The sequence below is a fragment of the Myxine glutinosa genome, chromosome 6 (genome assembly GCF_964187855.1).
Source record: "Myxine glutinosa chromosome 6, kmMyxGlut1.1, whole genome shotgun sequence".
In the NCBI taxonomy this organism is placed as follows: domain Eukaryota; kingdom Metazoa; phylum Chordata; class Myxini; order Myxiniformes; family Myxinidae; genus Myxine; species Myxine glutinosa.
In genome coordinates, this window is record NC_136266.1 from 62,413,881 (window position 1) to 62,432,118 (window position 18,238).

The window sequence follows — 18,238 nt, forward strand, 5'->3', positions numbered from 1 at the left end:
ATTAACCTTACCCTTGAGTGCGACAGTTTTAAAACAACTACGTATGTCCCGCCTGCTACGTTGCATCCTACCTAACAGACTCACGCCCACAGAATAACCGAATCACGGAATTATTCGTAAACTACACATATACGGTGGGGAGCATTATTTACAAAACACTAATTTGTATTTACACTGCAAACCCAGGACCTGTCATTTTGGGAGACAAAAAGATGTTTTTGAAAAAGAGGAAGAGCATGCACTGCACTGCACCGATACACCATACTCAAGTGCCCGGGGATGCACAATTCCCCCCCCCCCCTTTCCATGCCTCCTCCCCCCCAAGCCCTCTCCCTCCCACACATCTCCCTGCTCTCAAACGTTGTGTTTGTGTGCTTCCCCTTCTCTCCCCATCTTGTCTTCCACTCCCTCTTTTTATATATTTTGTTTGTCTGGTTGATTTGTTTGTGAAATAAATGTTAGCTCTTTCACGAGCCTCGATTCAGTATACAAAAAAATAAAAACAAAATAATTTTTTTTTGATATTGCAGTGCACCCCCGAGCACAAGAGCATCACAAGGCACCATCAGCACCAATAAGCACCATGAAACACACAAAGCACCATCCAGTGCTCATTTCACACATAAAAAGCAAACAAACTGTTGACCGGGTTGTCAGCTCCTGCTTCCTCTGCTCTGCTGGTCCGATGTTTCTTGTTGTTCTTGATCTTGTGGCTTGCTCCCTATTTGAAAATAATAAAAAGGCACACAACACGTCCATTTTTATTTAGGGCCAACAGGGGCCAACTAAGGGTGGTCCATCTGTATGGCAAAAGGGGCTACCTCACCATGGTCCGCAAACAAGGACTCTCTCTGGCCATCATGGCCGGCCCCAGCAGAGTGGCCAGGCCCCAACACGTGGGGTCCATCAGTGTGTGGTGCTTGGCCACAGAAGCGTGTGGTCCATATGGTGGTGCTAGGCCGCAAGTCGTGCGGTCCATAGGGTGGTGTACCGGTCCAGGCAGGCTGTGCAGCGGCGGCTCGGGCACACAAGTGCGGCTACCTGCGCACTCCCCCCGCGGACCCAAAAGAACAAGCCGTGAGTGGGGAAGGAAGGGACAAAGCAAGCATCGGAGCAAGGTCACAAGGGTACACATCCAAACAAGGTAATGCAGAGGTGAGGTGCGCATGGGAGCAAGCGGAGAAAGCTCGTCCCTACCGTACGACACCCCCCCTGTCACCTACCCTACCCCAATCCCTTACCCTGTATTTACAAAACTCTACACATTTACAAATTCGTCACTACTGTCTCGTCTTCCCCATATCTCCCCTAATACCAAATTGGTTACCAATCCCTCTAATTCAAATTTTCCATCAAGCCAATTTCTCATCAATTCCTCCAAAGGAGGAAGAGATGGAACAACAAGCACAATGGCACCCCCACGTCATGACGTGTCTCATCATTCCAAAACATTTGCACAGAAAACAATCAAACATGGTGTGGAGTCATATCACCCCAGGTGAGTGGCTGCAGATGGTGCGAAGGGATTTCAATCCTAACTATCCTCTAAATGGCTTCAACACTTTTACTCTACCCAGGGTTTTTCCCTGCCAAACCATTGGCCATCTTACACTATGTGGTTCTAAGAACCGAACTCCCATTGACCAGTCTGTGGTGCTCATCAATTTGGGGCCTCACTCCCCCGATTCAACTCCCTGTACCTTCGCACAATTTCCGGGCTGGGTCGTGTGGCGCTCCCAGCAGGTCCGCTCACCTGCACACCTGCGCCACTGTAGTTGCCTCAGAGCTTACCTGCTCCTTACCCTAACCTACCTGGGGAAGGCCCTCTGGCTCCCTTACCCCACTACCGCCCTCTCTGGCGTCGGGCTACCCGGGTCCGTCCTCCGGATCCTCGGGCCCCACTGAACAACTCTACTGGCTCCCAGAGCCCACCTGCGGCCTCACCTGGCCGACATCCTAACAGCGGCGGAGTGCCCATTTAACCAGACACACACTAACAGGCCACACGCCCAGCCATTTCCACTTCACGAATGCACCCATCCCAACACCATTCTACCACACGCACCACAGATGCCAATATCCAACCACAATTTACCTATACCCTCTACCTACTTTTAAACTACCCTCCCCGGGTACTCGTGAAAGGGGTCCCTCTTCCCCATCCACTCCTTTCACACCAACCACTCCACTCCACATATACCACATTACTCACTCCACACCATCCATTCCATCTATTCCATACTCCCTTCATTCCATGCTCCATTCACCCGTGCTTCACCTGCACTTGCTCACTCACCTGGGGCTCACACACACCTGGTGGCTCTTGCACCCGTCTTTCCTCCCAGGCTCATTCATGCAACGCAATTCACAATCACAATTACTCAATCATACACTGCATCATCTAAGCCGACTGGTTTCCTTCTGAAACTCGCCCCTCCCCCCCGGTCTTCCCTTACACTAGGTGCTCCCACGTCGTTATAACCCACTAAGCTATTCTACATCCCCTCTACAGGTATCATGTCGCTACTTAAATCTAAAGTTACCTATTGTCATCTTTCTCTAAATTCCTATCATTTTATCCTAACCCTCCCAGGCTAGGTTACACAGCCAAAACCCCATAAACTACTGCTCATGTGCCCGGATGGATGTGAGGGATGGCAGAGTTGCTATCCCTCCACATTGGGCATCTCCCATTATAAATTTTGCCCATCCAATTTTTGCCAATCCAATTTGTCAAACAAATGCACTATCCCTACCCTCGTCCATTAAGCTTCGAGCCTCGGTACGTCATTACATTCTCAAAGCGCGGCCTCGCAAAGCCGAGCAATGAATGCGGGTGGTTTGTCTACTGCGGTTGGATCCGTCCGGCATTCGGTTCAGGGGAGGAGGTTTACTCGGGCCGAGATTCCAAGGTCCACCTCGGCGCGGAGCCTTTCGGTCTCCCGCCCGATGGCCCAATCTTGCCCGGCCGGAACGCCGCAACCACAAGGGGCGCCGTCCCGACCCTTCCTACCTTCCCTCGAACCGGGCCGCCCGCTCTGCTTAGCAAAGCGCGGACGCGACCGTGCAGGGCGGGGCCCGGCGTGGATCGCGCACGGCGGTCCCTTTGAAACCGCCGTGATTACGACCCTCGCCGGTTCCCGTAGTACCCAAAGCCCGGCACGGACCGAGAGCTCGTGTCGGCTAAACGTCGGTCTAACCGCTATCCCGTTTAACGTCGATGCTCCCCGTACATGCTCACACCACCACGCGACTCTTCCCATACTCACACATCCAGGTGTCTCCATACACTTTGTTATTGCACTTTCTCTTACACACCACCCAGGTACACTCATTCTGCTCACAGACTTCGTTACACACCTGACCACCGCACACCTTGGCGCACACCGGTCGTTCGCACACTCCATCAACACACCTCCTCGCACCCACTCCTCAGTCACATCCTCTGTGATAACCATGGGTGTGCACTCTTTTGCACACCCAATCACGCGCTTCACCACCAACTCAGGTGTGCATTCCTGCACACGCCCAACCATTCCAGGTGTGCATTCTTTCTCACTTGCCACAACCAACTCGCACTCCGTGTCACTCTCACCACCACACTCTGTCGTGCATTCGTTCTCGCTCTCGACAGCACACTCTGTTATCATGCACTCCTCTGTTACACACCTTTCTGCGCACCTTCTTGCGCACCCTCTCCCGGTACATACTCCGTTCCACTCATGGGGGTGCATTTTTGCACACACCCAATCACCACCACACACCCTGGCTCACCAATACCTTTCGCACTCCCCATAGTTGGACATCCTTGCACACATCCTCTTTCCACGCACTCTGCACCAGCCGCACACCTCACCAGCGGCCTCTCACGAACACCCGGGTCTAGACCAACACCCAAGCTCGCTGAATCTCCCCTCACACCATATACATTTCCGAGCATATCGCCACTCACCTCGGCGCCTCTTCTCCTTCGCTCCTCCTCCGCCACCTGCAAACTCTTTATTTGGTCAGTAAGCACATCATCACGCTGTGAGCACAGACCTTGCACCAATTCCATCACCTCCTCCTTTATCTCTTTCTTGGCCTCCCTCCGTCTCTTTTTAATTTCACTTACCCCCTCTTCCACTTCCTCTAGCTTCTGCTTCACCTCCTTTATTTCCCGGTGCGTCCCTTCAATTTCTTCCACTAAGGCCACCTTGGTCGTTTCTATGTGCGTCCTGACTTTTTTTTTTTTTTTTTTTTTTTTTTTTTTGTATACAAGATCGAGGCTCGTGAAAGAGCGAACATTAATCACACAGAAAGACAAACAGACACATAAAACAAATAACATCGGGAGCGGTAGACAAGATGGGGAGAGAGGGGGAAGGACACAAACACAACATTTGAGAGCAGGGACCGAGAGACATGGAGACATCGAGAGATCTGTGGGAGGGAGAGGGCTTTGGGGGGGAGGCATGTGAAGGGGGGGGGGGGGGGTGGGAGAGGTATAAACATATGGACACTGCCAGGATTTCCAGGAAAGAAGTTGGAATTTCAAACAAGGTGGATCTGGGGTGAATTAGTCGGGGTAGAAAAGATCAAGGTTTTGGATGGGGGAAGATAAGAGATGGTGGTGAACAGCTGTTTTAAAGACCTGGAGGGAGGAGAGGGATTAAAGGGAGTGTGGGAGTTTGTTCCAGAGGCGGGAGAAAAGAGGAATGAAAGAGTGAAGGTGAGCAGAGAGCCGAGATTTCGGCAGTTTAACCATCAGAGGGTTGCTGGCAGATCTTGTGCGACCTGTAGGAATATTTGGGGGACAGAGCACAGAGAGAGCTGGGGGAGCAAGGCCAGAGAGGAGCCAGTAGAAGACAGAAAGACCACCTACCTGCCTGCGGTGAGTGAGTGAAAGGCCCTCAGAGATAGCTTCATCGCGGGAGATTCCAATGATTTTGAAAGCTTTGGATTCAACAGCGTGAAGCCCAGCCAGGTGTGAGGCAGGAGCACCAGCCCATAGGGGAGAACAGTATTCCATTGAGCTGCGGATGAAAGCCTTGTATGTGGTGAGGAGCTCAGGTGTGCCGAGGAAGGACTTCGCACGACGGAGGATGCCCAGTCGGCGACTGGCTTTGGAGGCCAGCTTGGAAATGTGGTTTTCCCAAGAAAGATCATGGCAGATAGTGAGACCCAAAAGCTTGAGCGACAGAACTTCTTGGAGAGGATTGTTGAGAAAGTAGATGGGAGGGTTGTCCAGTCGATGTTTTCGGAGAGACATAGTAAGAGAGTGAGATTTGTCAGGATTGAAAGACATGTTCCACTTGTTTGACCAGTCTGTGATTTTGTCCATGTCTTCAGAGAGTGAGGAGGCTGCAGACTGCCGATCTGAGGGAAGAGGAATGGAGCGGCAGAGAGTGGAGTCATCAGCAAAGAGATAGAGAGGATTTTCCAGAGAGTCGGAGAGATCATTGATAAAGACCAGAAAAAGCACAGGGCCCAGCACACTTCCTTGGGGAACTCCAGCCTGAACAGGAAGGGGAGATGAGAGAAATCCATTCAGGGCCACACGTTGACTACGACCAGAGAGGAAGTCCGCAAGCCATGCATGGAGATTTCCATGGATACCATAGGAGGAGAGTTTGGTGAGCAGAGCTGGGTGCCAGACCGTATCAAAGGCCCGTGATATGTCAAGGGAGACGGCTCTGATTTCCTGTTTGGCATTGAGGACCTCCATCCATTGTTGAGACAGCAGAAGCAGCATGTCCAGAGTAGAGTGACCTGGTCTGAAACCAAATTGGTGATCAGAGATCAAGCCATTGGAGAAGAGGAAAGATTTCATATCCGAAGCAATGATGGATTCCATGACTTTGCTGATAATTGGGAGCAGGCTGATTGGTCTGTAGTTGCAAGGATCTGTTTTTGCACCTTTTTTGTGTAAAGCGGTAATGTTAGCTGATTTCCAGGATGCTGGCAGATGACCTTGAGCAAAAGATAGGGTGAAAAGAACAGAGAGAGGGTGAGATAGAGCGGCAGAGCAGGATTTTAGGACCCGTGGGCTGATGCCGTCTGGTCCAGTTGCAGAATCAGAGTCGAGGTTTGACAAAAACTCCTCCACCTTGTCAGGAGAGAAGGACACAGAGTCCAGGAGCAGTTGGGTTCGACTGGGAAAGGTGGGAACAGAGAGAGATGGGTTTGGGACTAAGGATTTTGAGGCGAACACAGAGTTGAGGCATTCGGCTTTGTCACGTGCGATGTCAACTGTGTGGCCATTTGAGGTAAGGGAGGGGATGGAGGGGGAACAAACACCAGAAACGGATTTGACCAGACGCCACCAGGATTTGGAGGAAGGAGACAGGTTTGAGAGTTCATTCTTGAGTGAGGAGAGATAGTGCTTCCTGGCACTCCTGAGGGTAGACACACACTTGTTCCGAGCTTGGTGGAAGGAACTGAGATTGCCTTCAGTTGGATTAGCCTTCCAAGAGGCAAAGGCAAGTTGTTTCAGGGCAACTGCCTCACCACAAGATTCAGTGTACCATGGACGGGAGGAAGGGTAAGACAACTGAAGGCGAGATGGGATAAATCTGTGCATGAGAGAGATCAGTTTGCTTTGGAAGAATTCCCAGGAAGAATTGATGTCAGAGGCAGTGGAGATGGGAGACCAATCCAGACGATTGATGGCTGCTTGAAGACCGTCCCAGTCGGCCTGAGTGAAATGCCAGACTCGTCGACGCTGAGGAGGCTCTCTGAGAATGGCCAGAGAGATGTCCACTTTGACAAGCACATGATCAGAAGAACCGATTGGAGCAGAAGAAGAGCAGCAGACATTAGCAGGGAAGTTTGTCATAACCAAGTCTAGAAGAGAAGATACTCCATTGGCTGAGATCCGGGTCGGGAAATTGACAGATTGTGTCAATCCCAGTGAGTCACAGAAGTCCTTTGCTGAGGTGCCATGACTGGTGAGAGAGGAACCCACACCCAACCAGGTGGCATGATGACAGTTGAAGTCACCACATATGAGGAAGAGAGAGTTGGGAAGAGTGGATAGAAGTTGGTCCATGTTGTCAGACAGTGAAATGTAGATGGAGTCATCACTGTTTGGGGGACGGTACAGAACACATTTGAACAAAAGGTGGGAGCGGAGAGGAAGCCGTAACCAGAGGTACTCCTGCGGGTGAGGAGGAAAGAGGGCAGTGCAAGGAGAGTGAGGAAGAGAGTTTTTGACAAAGATAGCCACCCCACCACCAGGCCGAGGCTCAGGTCTATCATACCGGAGGAGGGAGTAACCAGGAAGAGATATTAAGGAATCAGAGACATCTTGAAGGAGGAAAGTCTCTGTTAAGCAGATCAAGTCTGGATTGTCAGAAGCAACCTGTATGGAGAGATCAGTCAGGTTTGAGCGAAGGCCCCGGATGTTTGAGGTCCATACCGTTAATGAAGAGAGAGGGGGAGCATCGGGTACAGGACAGGGGAGGGGAGGAGTAGGGTAAGATGAAGGATGAGAGGGGGAGGTAGGGAGAGCAGTTGATAGTGTGTCGGATGTTGCAGAAGAGTTCCAAGAAAGGGAAGGATGAGGAGGATGAAAGGTTTGATGGTGAAGGGATGAGGCGCAGTGAGGGGTTGTTTGAGGGGGGGGGCAGAGGAAAGTAGAAGGTTTGGGGGGGTGGAGGTATGAGATAGAAGGGAGACGAAGTGGGGAGGAGGCAGCTTGGAGGAGGAGGGGGGAGGAGGGAGAATTGGGGAGGAATCGTATGGGGGGAGAATTGAATGGGAGGGATTGGGGGGGAGTTTTGAAGGGGAGGAGTGAGGGGGGAGTTTAGGAGGGGAGGGGCAAGGGGGGAGTTTTGGAGGGAAGGGGCAAGGGGGAAGTTTAGAAGTGATGGGGCAAGGGGGGAGTTTAGGAGTGTAGGGGCAAGGGGGGGGATTTGGAGGGGAGGGGCAAGGGGGGAGATCAGGAGTGGAGGGGCAAGGGGGGAGATCAGGAGTGGAGGGGCAAGGGGGGGGATTAGGAGGGGAGGGGCAAGGGGGGAGTTTAGGAGGGGAAGGGCAAGGGGGGAGTTCAGGAGTGGAGGGGCAAGGGGGGAGTTTAAGAGTGGAGGGGCAAGGGGGGAGTTTAGGAGTGTAGGTGCAAGGGGGGGGATTTGGATGGGAGGGGCAAGAGGGGAGTTTAGAAAGTGGATGATTAATGAAAGACTAACATTGATAACAAATTGGGTTTGTTGTGATTTTCAAGTTAGCAATCCGATTCAGAACGATGGAGGAGGGATGGAATGAATGTGAATTTAGACCATGTAGTGAGGGAGACGTATAAGATTGAATTTATTTTTTTTGAAGTGGAATGAGTTGGAGAGGAAATTGAGAAAAGCCTTTTAAATAGGAAGAAAAACAGCGTGTTGTAATATACCACTGAATAAAACACAGAAGGGGAAAGGTTAAACATATTTAAATAATATTTAAACAGAACTGTGAACAATCTTATATGCACAAAAATACCAACGGGGGGGAGAGCCGAGAGGGACCACCACGAGTCACGTGAACAGGGCAAACGGTGGATGGCAAGGAGATTATGGGGGCGGGGCGAACAGCACACCTGGACAGAAAATACAGGATGAGACAACAGTACACGTGGAGAAAATAAAATAAATGTTTTTGTTTTTTTGTTTTTTTTGGGGGGGGGGGGGGGGGATTTAGAACGTTAGACAGAGTATTATGTTCGGGGTAGAAGGGAAAAAACCAAGAGCCAAGCAAAACACGCTTAAGTTAACAAAACACCGACGGGGGTACAACTACAAGGCCACACACGAGGAGCAGAACACGATTAATTAATTACGAGTTACAGGAAATTCAAACCAAAACTAACTATAATCAAACAATATCGCATGGACGATAAAATAACGAGTTGAAATTTGACAATCTATCTGGGGAAATGGGGGAGAAACACGTGGTCGAAGAACGAACGAACGAATAAGAATGAATAAACGAATGAGCACAGAGAAGGTAATGTCTTTTTTTTTTTGTTTTTTTGAGTTGAGATTTACATAAGGAAGTAGGCTTTGGGGTGGAAAGACTGGGAAAACAGAGAACGAAAGTTATTGGATCACAAACGACAGACCACTGAGAGAAAAACAAAGCCTCAAGGTTGTACAGTGTACACTGCACAAGGCCTCAAGACGACACGAATTAACACGATTTTCAATACAGGTATGAAAGATTTGCACCGAAAATCTTTGTCGGGACAATATACGTACATACACCATAAAATAAATACAGTTTTAACGAAAATACAAATGGGAACAATTACTTAACTTCGATTTCGATGGAGAGCGTGTGGAGCTGCGAAAAAACGAACCCTCGCCAGCAACATGCCTATTAGTCCAATTCCAACCCCGTTAACCCGACTTCCCGTTCTTTTGTCTCCATTGCCTCTACCACCTCCTCTAACCTCTTCGTCAGTCCCTCATGTACCGTCTGACATTCCTTCTTTGTCGCTATTAACTCCTTCTTTATCTCTTTCTGCGTCACTTTCAACCCCCCTATTACCGCCGTGTTCTTTTTTACCTGCTCCCCTAACTCCTTTTGTCCCACTGTCAGCTGCTCTACTCCTCGCGTCAGGTCTTCTATGCCCCCCTGTAACCTAGCCGTGCTGTTCCTCACCTTTCTCCATGCGTTCCTCACCCCGCTTTACCTCGTCGCGCACCCCCGCGACCTCTTCGATCACTCCGTGCCTTATATCCTCCCCCATCTCTCCTATTTCCTTGGTGGATGCCGCCCTCATCTGTTCCAGCTCCCCTTTGTGGGTGTCCAATTTGGTTTCTAGCCCGATTTTCACCTCCTCTATCTGCTCCCCCATTTGCTTGATTTCCCGGGCGGATTGCTCCCCCATCTCCCTCAATTTGCCTCCCATCTTGTCTTCTAGCCCCGTTAACCCATTCTTCACCCCTTCCATCTGGTTCTCCTGGGCGGCCATTCTATTTTCCAACCCCGTTAACCCGTCCTTTAGTTCCCCCATTTGACTACCCACGTCCTCCAATTGGCCTCCTAATTTGCCTTCTAGCCCTTCCAACCTGTTGTCTAACCCTTCAAATTTGTTGTCTAACCCCTCAAATTTATTGTCTAACCCCTCAAATTTATTGTCTAACCCCTCAAATTTGTTGTCTAACCCCTCAAATTTGTTGTCTAACCCCTCAAATTTGTTGTCTAACCCGTCAAATTTGCGGTCTAATTGCTCCAATTTGCTGTCTAACCTCCCAATTTGATCACTGGTACCCCTTGCTTCGTCCCTCATTTTATCCATCTTTGCATCCATTTGGGTCAGGAATAATCTGAAGTCAAACCCGATTGGCACAGCGGCCCCAGCTGCCACCGCGGGCTCGGCCTCCGCGGCGCCGCCATTTTGTGCTGCCGCGACCACGTGCGAGGCGCCACCATCTTGTGCGCCTGCAACCCCCGCTACCGCACCCTCATTGGTCTCCTCCTCCCTGGGGTCCTGGATTGCCTCTAACCCCTCTTCTACCTCCCCTACCAGCATCCGATCGCCTTGATCATCCATGGCACGACTTTAATTTAGGATATTAAACAAAATTTCAGCCGCTCAAAATTTTGACCAATTTTTTTTTCGATGGATTAAAATTTGGTTCGGGCTTCAAATCACACTCCCCGATACCAATTGTTATGGCCAATAGCACAATTGGTGTCCAAAATTTGGTCTAACAAATTTAGTCCCAGGTTCCAAATCCCAACTCACTCCTGACTACCAATTGTTCCGGATCTCAGAGACGGCACTCCCGTTAGCAAGGGGGGGGGGGGCGGGGGGTTAATCCCCTCGGCCTGTTAAGCTGGCCGTCTCTAGTCCTGGTACTTATAACGCTCTTTTGCGGGGTGGAATTGGTCAGGGTTATGGGTCAAGGTGTTCTCCCGAATACCTTTACCAATCCCTCTGCAAAACAGGGAGACAAGTACCGCTCGAACCACAGACAAGATGGTATTTGCCGAGCGGTTTAGCAATCTGCGATTCGAGCAGTTAGCAATTGACTAACCCGATTCCGAGCGTTGGCCAAATCGTGCCACAGGTACTCAATCGAAAGAAAGGACTAAAGCGATCGGGGGAGAATGAAACCAAAAGGGGTAAGAAATAACAGACATTTATTAACTATATACAAACCTGGTGTTGGGCTAGCGGCTAGGGTGCCGGCTTAGGATCCTACGATCCTGGGTTCAAATCCCGGTCGATCGCTGAATTAACGCCAGGGGGGTTGACTCAGCCTGTTCATCCTTCCGAGGTCGGCTAATTGAGTACCAGTTCACTGGTAATTCCCTGTTTGTCGTTAAAGGCGGCAAAAAGGGTTGGCGTCAGGAAGGGCATCCGGCCGTAAAACATTGCTTCAAAAAGGGGACCAAAAAAAACAACAACAACCACGGTTCCCGAAAAAGGCCAACCCCCGCTTCGCGGGGAAAAATGGCCTCTAAAGGTGTTTTTTTATTTTATTTTATTTTATTAACTATACACAAAGAATTAAGTTAAGCACCCCCCCGTTTTTTTACAACCTCGCACATTACAAGTTTGTTGTCGTCAAAACAGTGTAATATACCCATGATATTGCTATATTTTCTGGAGAAGTGATATTATGGTCACATAAAAACATAACAATCATGCCGTTTTCAATATTTTATTCTGAATAATTTAAGGTGAAATTTTTTGGGAATTTTAGGCATATTTTCACCTCAATTTAAGTATGGAGCTATAGGTCCATCACGGACAGTGTGGATGACGTTTATGTTTTCTAACGTACAGTCATTGTTCTGAGAAGACCTCTAGCGATCTTTGCGTCAATAACGTGTGTAGGACCCACGTGATCGGATCACTGACTCAACCAATCACTTTTTTTCACTTTGATCACTCAATTTCATCAATGGATAATTGCTAATGTCATACCAATCATTATTTGATCTCACATACCTTAGAATATATGCCAATGTATACATATACACAAAGAATATATATTAGGGGGTGCTTACCTTAATTCGTTGTGTAGGGGTGCTTAACTTAATTCTTTGTGTATATATACAAAACCAAAACCAAAGAAGAGGAAACAAAAGTAATATACAGAAGAAGAAGAAGAAGAAGATACACAGGGCAGCCTTAAACAGTCTTATATTACCAACGCCCAGGACAGACAAACAGACTTACACGAAAGGGGAATAGCAGGCAGGAATGACTGGAAGAAGAAGGTCCAGGTGGGACAGCAGGGCTGGAAGGTTCGGGCAGAGGCGCACAGCATGGAGGTCCGCTCCAGGTCCACGCTCCGGGCTGGAAGCGAACAGCCAGCAGCAGCTTCACGTATTCGTTCACGCGGTAGGGCTTTTCGAAGCAGCTTGTCAAAGAGCTCCGCGCAGCTTCGTCTCTCTCAGCCAGACCTCACCAAGCGCCGTCTCCAACCCAAGTCGACTCTCGTTCATCTCCGTAAAAAGGCTTCGCGCTGGCGCTTATATTACGTGCTTTCAAATCGATGCGCGCTTCATAGAGCCACGCCCGTGATGGTCTTTCGTCAGCCCTGGTTGGCCGGTAAGGGCTCGCTGGCTCCACCTCTGATGGTGCGTCGACGTGCCACACCTTGTTCTGGTGGCTCCGCCCCCGCTTGATCGCGTGCGCAATGGCGGTTTGGGGCCAACAACCGAATCAAGGCAAGGAGCAGCGAACGCCGCCTGACTGTTACTTTGCGGAGACGATTGGGGGAATTGAAAGGGACCTATCTTATTTGATTAATGCAATGCAGATTCAACTATTGGGAACAGATCTTTAACTGAAACACATAATAATGAAATAACTACGGAGAGGTCCTATGGTTCGCTACGTGTTGTACATGGACTAACTAGGGTGCAATCTTTAACAAGCCAATTGGTGGCGATATTTACAGGGGAACATTTATAAGGGAAACATTTACTAAAATTTACTAGTGAAGGTTCTAAAAACCGTAGCAATATATATCCCATTGTCTCTCTTCCTCTCCCCCTCCCTCTCCCCTTCCGTTTCTCCCCCTCCCTCTCCCCTTCCCATATATGAGAGTTCCATTCTGATCTTTCTCCCCTCATCTCTCTTTCTCCCTCTGGCTTTCTTTGTTCCGAATGCATGGTTACATCTTTTAAGTTACAAACCCCAAACTTGGGGTACAAATACGAGTTTGTGTTGGGGGTAACACAGACGATGTGGACGCGGTCTTACGCGTGGGAGTGGGAGTGGGAGTGGGAGTGGGAGTGGGAGTGGGGGTGGGGGAGGGGGGCAAAAATTATCTATGTAAATGTGTACCATGTAGCGCCACCGAATGGTGGTGGCAGAGGGTATTACAATTTCCTTTTGTACTTGGGCAATGCTGAGGTTAAAGTACTCATTGCACGGGTAAATTAATTTTGGCAGACAGGCCGAGTAATTGGTCTGTCAGCAAACCGACGGGTGGACTCCACAGTGGCCATGTTTTTGCTTCATGCACGTAACCCGGGTTATTTCATATTTTCGGTCGTGATCTAAGCAGCCTGTTGCCAATACACTGCCCAAATAAAGGGATGAGCAATTTGGATAATAAATGAAGGGTTTAGCCAAACTGAGCTTGCCACACTTATCCGCCAGGCAGCTCTCATTGTGTCGGGTGGCCATATGCTTGAAGCACTGGACCGGACGTTGTGTGATTTCATGCAGGAGGTTTTGCCATTCGGAGGCAAGGTAATTTTACTTGGTGGTGATGTTTTGGCTTTTATTTGGCGTGTCTTCACAATTCTGAGCACTTTGCTTGTAAAACACCTCACTTGTACTTCTCTAAGTGTATTATACAAATAACTCTTATCTTGGCCTCTGGTGCAAGGGATGTCAGGTATGTGAATGTTTTGATTTTGTTTTAATTATGTATTGAAAAATATTTTGAAGTTATCTGCCTGTTCTTTTATGCAGAGGATTTGATGGTGACAGGAAGCTTCCAAAGTGAAAATCCTTCAACTACCTTGAAAACTTTTCCCACTGAGATTGTCAAGGAAGAGCTTTGTAGACCTTATCATGAAGATTCTACAAATGTTGAACCTCCTGCAGCAGGTAAATGCATTACACAGGTGTGCGTACCTTTCGGTCATCCTGCCAGCCACCATGTCCAATAAGCATCAGAAGTTGGGCCTCAAGTTGTGATATCCCAAACACTGGGACTCTGGGAGAGTGGTCTAACGGGTGAAACAATTCGCAAACCTACACAATATATAAATATATATATACAGTGAAACCTTGACTTACGAGTTTAATTCGTTCTGTGACCGAGCTCGTAACTCAATTTGCTCGTTTCTCAAATTAAATTTCCCCATTAAAATGCATTGAAATGCTATTAATCCGTTCCAGCCCGCCAAAAACCACACCAATTTTTTTTTAAATATAAAGTATATATAAAAATATCTCGCGCTTTATATTTCACCTGTATGCAGCATACAAGTTGGCAGGATGGCCTGGACTGGAGGTACGCACACTTGACTCTAAACTGTCCAGCCTGGGTTTGAATCCCGACCCAGCTATAACCTGTCATGTCGGTGTTTCACAGGCAGGGTGATTCATCAATGTGTGTACCGCTAAACTGGGCGCCCCGTTTGCGTCCCATTAGTTGTTGGATGTTAAGGATCTCACCGTGTCTTCCACAAAGAGAAGGCGAGCTATCGCCGGCACTCTGAACAAGTTGTGGCCTGGCATGCTCTTCTCCTCTGCCGTTATATACGTCCTCCTCGGCATCTTTTTCCAGAAGAGCCCTGTCTCGTCACAGTTGAAGATTTGCTGGGGGATGTATCGTTCGGCTTCTATCAGTTCGGCAAAAGTTATAATAAAATCTTCAGCTGCCTTCACATCCGAGCTTGCTGCCTCACCATGCCTGACGACGGAGTGAATGCCGGTCCTCTTCTTAAAATTATCAAACCATCCCCGACTGGCTTTGAATGACTCTTCCGATGCCTCGTCCGTTGATGTTCCCGCCGTCTGCTGCACCAAATCCCCGTAAATGTCTCGGACCTTCTCACACATGATGCTCTCGGTCACGGTATCTCCTGCGAGCTGCTTCTCCATCTCAACCACACAAACAACAACTTCTCCATCTCTTCATGGACAGAGGTCCGGAGCTTTGAAATAATCTTAACGCCCTTGGCTGGCGTTATAGCCTTTATCGACTCCTTCTGCTTCAAAATCGTACATATCGTAGAAGTACTACGATCGTACTGCCTCACCAAGTCGACAACACGCACACCTCGCTCATGTTTTTCGACGATTGCGTGTTTTATATCCAAGCACATCATCCTCTTCTTCTTCTCAGTACTGCCCTTGGCATTCAATTTCTTAGGACCCATGGTTAAAACTAAGAAATTTTCCAAAATAACCAAAATGCGAAAACAAAGCAGCAGCGATATACGGCAGAGATGCTTGCACGGCAAGATAACCACGTGACCGGAACCCACCTGGTGGCGGGTGGCGTAAGCTCGTAACTCAGATCTCGGCTCGCATCTCAAAGCAAAAAACCGCCCGAGCGACGGCTCGTATCTCGGAAAACTCGTAAGTTGGTGCACTCGTAAGTCAAGGTTTCACTGTATATATATATTTTTTTTACATGTTGAAGCCTCCAGTCATGGACTAAATAGTCCTCATCAAGGCCAGACCTTAAATAAAAGAACTGCATGAAGAGAAATAAGAGACAGAATGTAAAGGTGAGGAGCGAAAATGAGTAAGAAAAGTGTATGATGCTAGTTTGCAAGAAAGAGCGATTAAAGCTAGCCCAGTAGCCTATAGTTTGAGTGAGACAGAAAGTAAGACCAGCAATCCTGATACGGATTGTGTAAGATGGTTCCGGGCACCACTTTAACGTTCCCAAGTCCAAACGGGAGTACTATCCTGAGCGGGTGCTGTCTACAACCTACGACCTAAAATGGTCTACAACCTACTTTTACCAAATAGAAACCACTCAATTCAGATTATGAGAACAGGATCATGCAAGATGGAAACAATGGGTAAGGCAAGCAAGCATCTCCGCCGCATCACTCACACATCTAGACAGAACACCACCATGCCATGCCAGCTTGCTAAACCGTCCAAATATGCCACGCACATGCACTCACAACTCACACCAGCTAGTTCACAAATGATGCAACCAAAATTATCATGCATTACCATTACACCGTCCAGGGAACCCTGGGGTGCATGGCATTGCTTCCTTCCCCTTCCTTTCTGGAAGTACATGAGCAGGAAAATGTTCATCCATAAAATACCAGATCACACCAAATGCGATCTGGGAATGAGTACACAGCGATGATTATGATGTGCTGAAGGTCTAACACTCCTTAAACTCCTTGCGTACGTGGCTGGAAATGGGTTTTGAACTGGATATAAAATTTCTGAAACATAAGCAATTTATAAAATTCTAAATGGATTATATCTAAAATGTATATAATTTATAAAATGTATATAAAATGCTAGAGCTGAAACATAAGCCTGAGGAAGTCTGTGCATCACAACTGAACAAGACCGATAGTCTAACAACGGCATAGCCGGGCTTGTTTGATACTTTAGTTGAAGAGGATAATATGACCTGGGTGGGGATACCAGTTAGCAAATAATGTAAGTATTATTTTTTTTTGACTTCAGGCATGGACAGCCAGTTCGTGAATGACTTGGGTAATAAAAATCGGCAAATGATGAACCAATAAATTCCACATTCCTGTGCCACCTTCAGTCAAAGTTCAAGCATTGACAGCCCGTTCTCTATATTTTCATTCCAAACAGCATCATTCATCATTCCAATCACAAATTGATACAATGGTGTATAGTATATAAAAATGTAACGCTAAATCACGATTGTATTGAGATATTATGAAACTAGCGAACCGTCATCATCTGTTCACTTCCGCATTTGGGAGCAAGGTTTGTGTGTTTGCATTTTTCAAAAAAAATTGCATTTTGTGTATTTCAAAATCATAATTTTATTGAGGAATTTCTGAAACCTACCTACCTTACGACACCGGCTGGGACCCCAAAACGTTCCACAGAAGGTTATTATATTTCCATTTAGTAAAATTTGCAACTATAATGGTTACTAAATGCGTCCCCCTGTCATGTGACCAGATCCTCAGCTCTTTGATGTACGTTTTTGTGGGGACAGACAAATGCTGTTATAGACGGCATTGCCCTACGGCCTACGCCGTAAAAATCATCTGAGGCTAATCTATGCTTTCCTGATTGTTTCAAATCAGTAGAGTAGTACCTAATATATATTTTTGTGTTGGCTGTGCCTCTATTTCTTCTGAACAATGGATAATCCTTTAAGAGGGTTCATTTATGAGAGTTCCACTCTGTTCTATTCTAGCCCTTCCACGAGCCTCAACTGTACACAAAAAATCCAAAACTGCCATAATATTGAAAAAAAAATTCCACATACATGGGCCATTCAAAAAATATATGAATAAAATGCAATTGTCTGGACACACCAACATTTTTTCTTGTTCATAATACAAATAGAATTGGTAAGATAGAAATATATCAATGTATTTTTTTATTGATAATATTCACCTCGTTAGGCTTTTTGGATGTCATCACAATTCTGAGCATCTTGCTTGTACTTGTACACTTGTACTTCTGTGAGTGTAATCCAAGAAACTATTCTCTTCGCCTATGGTGCAGGGATTTCAGGTATTTGAATGTTTTAATGTCCATTTTGTTTTAACTCTTTGTATGAAAAATATTTTGAAGTTATCTGCATGTGCTTTGATGCAGAAGATTTGATGGTGACAGGAAGTTTCCAAAGCGAGTATCCTTCAACATCCTTCGAAACGTTTCCCACCCACATTGACAAGCAAGAGCTTTATAAACCTTATGATGAAGATTCGACAAATGCTGAACCTCCTACAGCAGGTAAGTGCATTACACAGGTGAAAAAGCATGTAAATGAAAAAACGAAATGGATGTGAACAACAGTTCATATGTACTGTAGAACTTGATTGCATTTGTGAAGTTTGTTTCATTACCCCTATGTATACCCATTCTGTACAGATTGGTATACCCAGGGGTATACCTATCTAGAGTTAAGAGACCCATGAGGGTCTTTGATTTGAAGTTGGTGGTGGGTGTAGTCAGTGCACTTTGATAATTCAATAGAGCTCTGCTAATACGCTACTTTCAAAATGACGTATGAATCCTAATAAGGCCTTTTGTGCATGCGCAGTGTGTGTGTTTCCAGTGACTTGGTTCTGCTCACCGGGCACTTTTAACCTG

The 18,238-nt window shown here is 47.4% G+C and overlaps 1 protein-coding gene across 2 annotated transcripts in view; it reads left to right on the forward strand.

The window, feature by feature from the left end:
* The window catches only part of LOC137429857 (uncharacterized), a 44,717-nt gene that overhangs the window by 13,400 nt on the left and 13,079 nt on the right, over positions 1–18,238 (forward strand). For both annotated transcript variants that reach the window (XM_068120167.2, XM_078779938.1), the window contains exons 3-4: positions 13,910–14,047; positions 17,741–17,878. In XM_068120167.2, the coding sequence (XP_067976268.1) occupies positions 13,910–14,047; positions 17,741–17,878 (276 nt within the window). The remainder of the gene's footprint in view (positions 1–13,909; positions 14,048–17,740; positions 17,879–18,238) is intronic.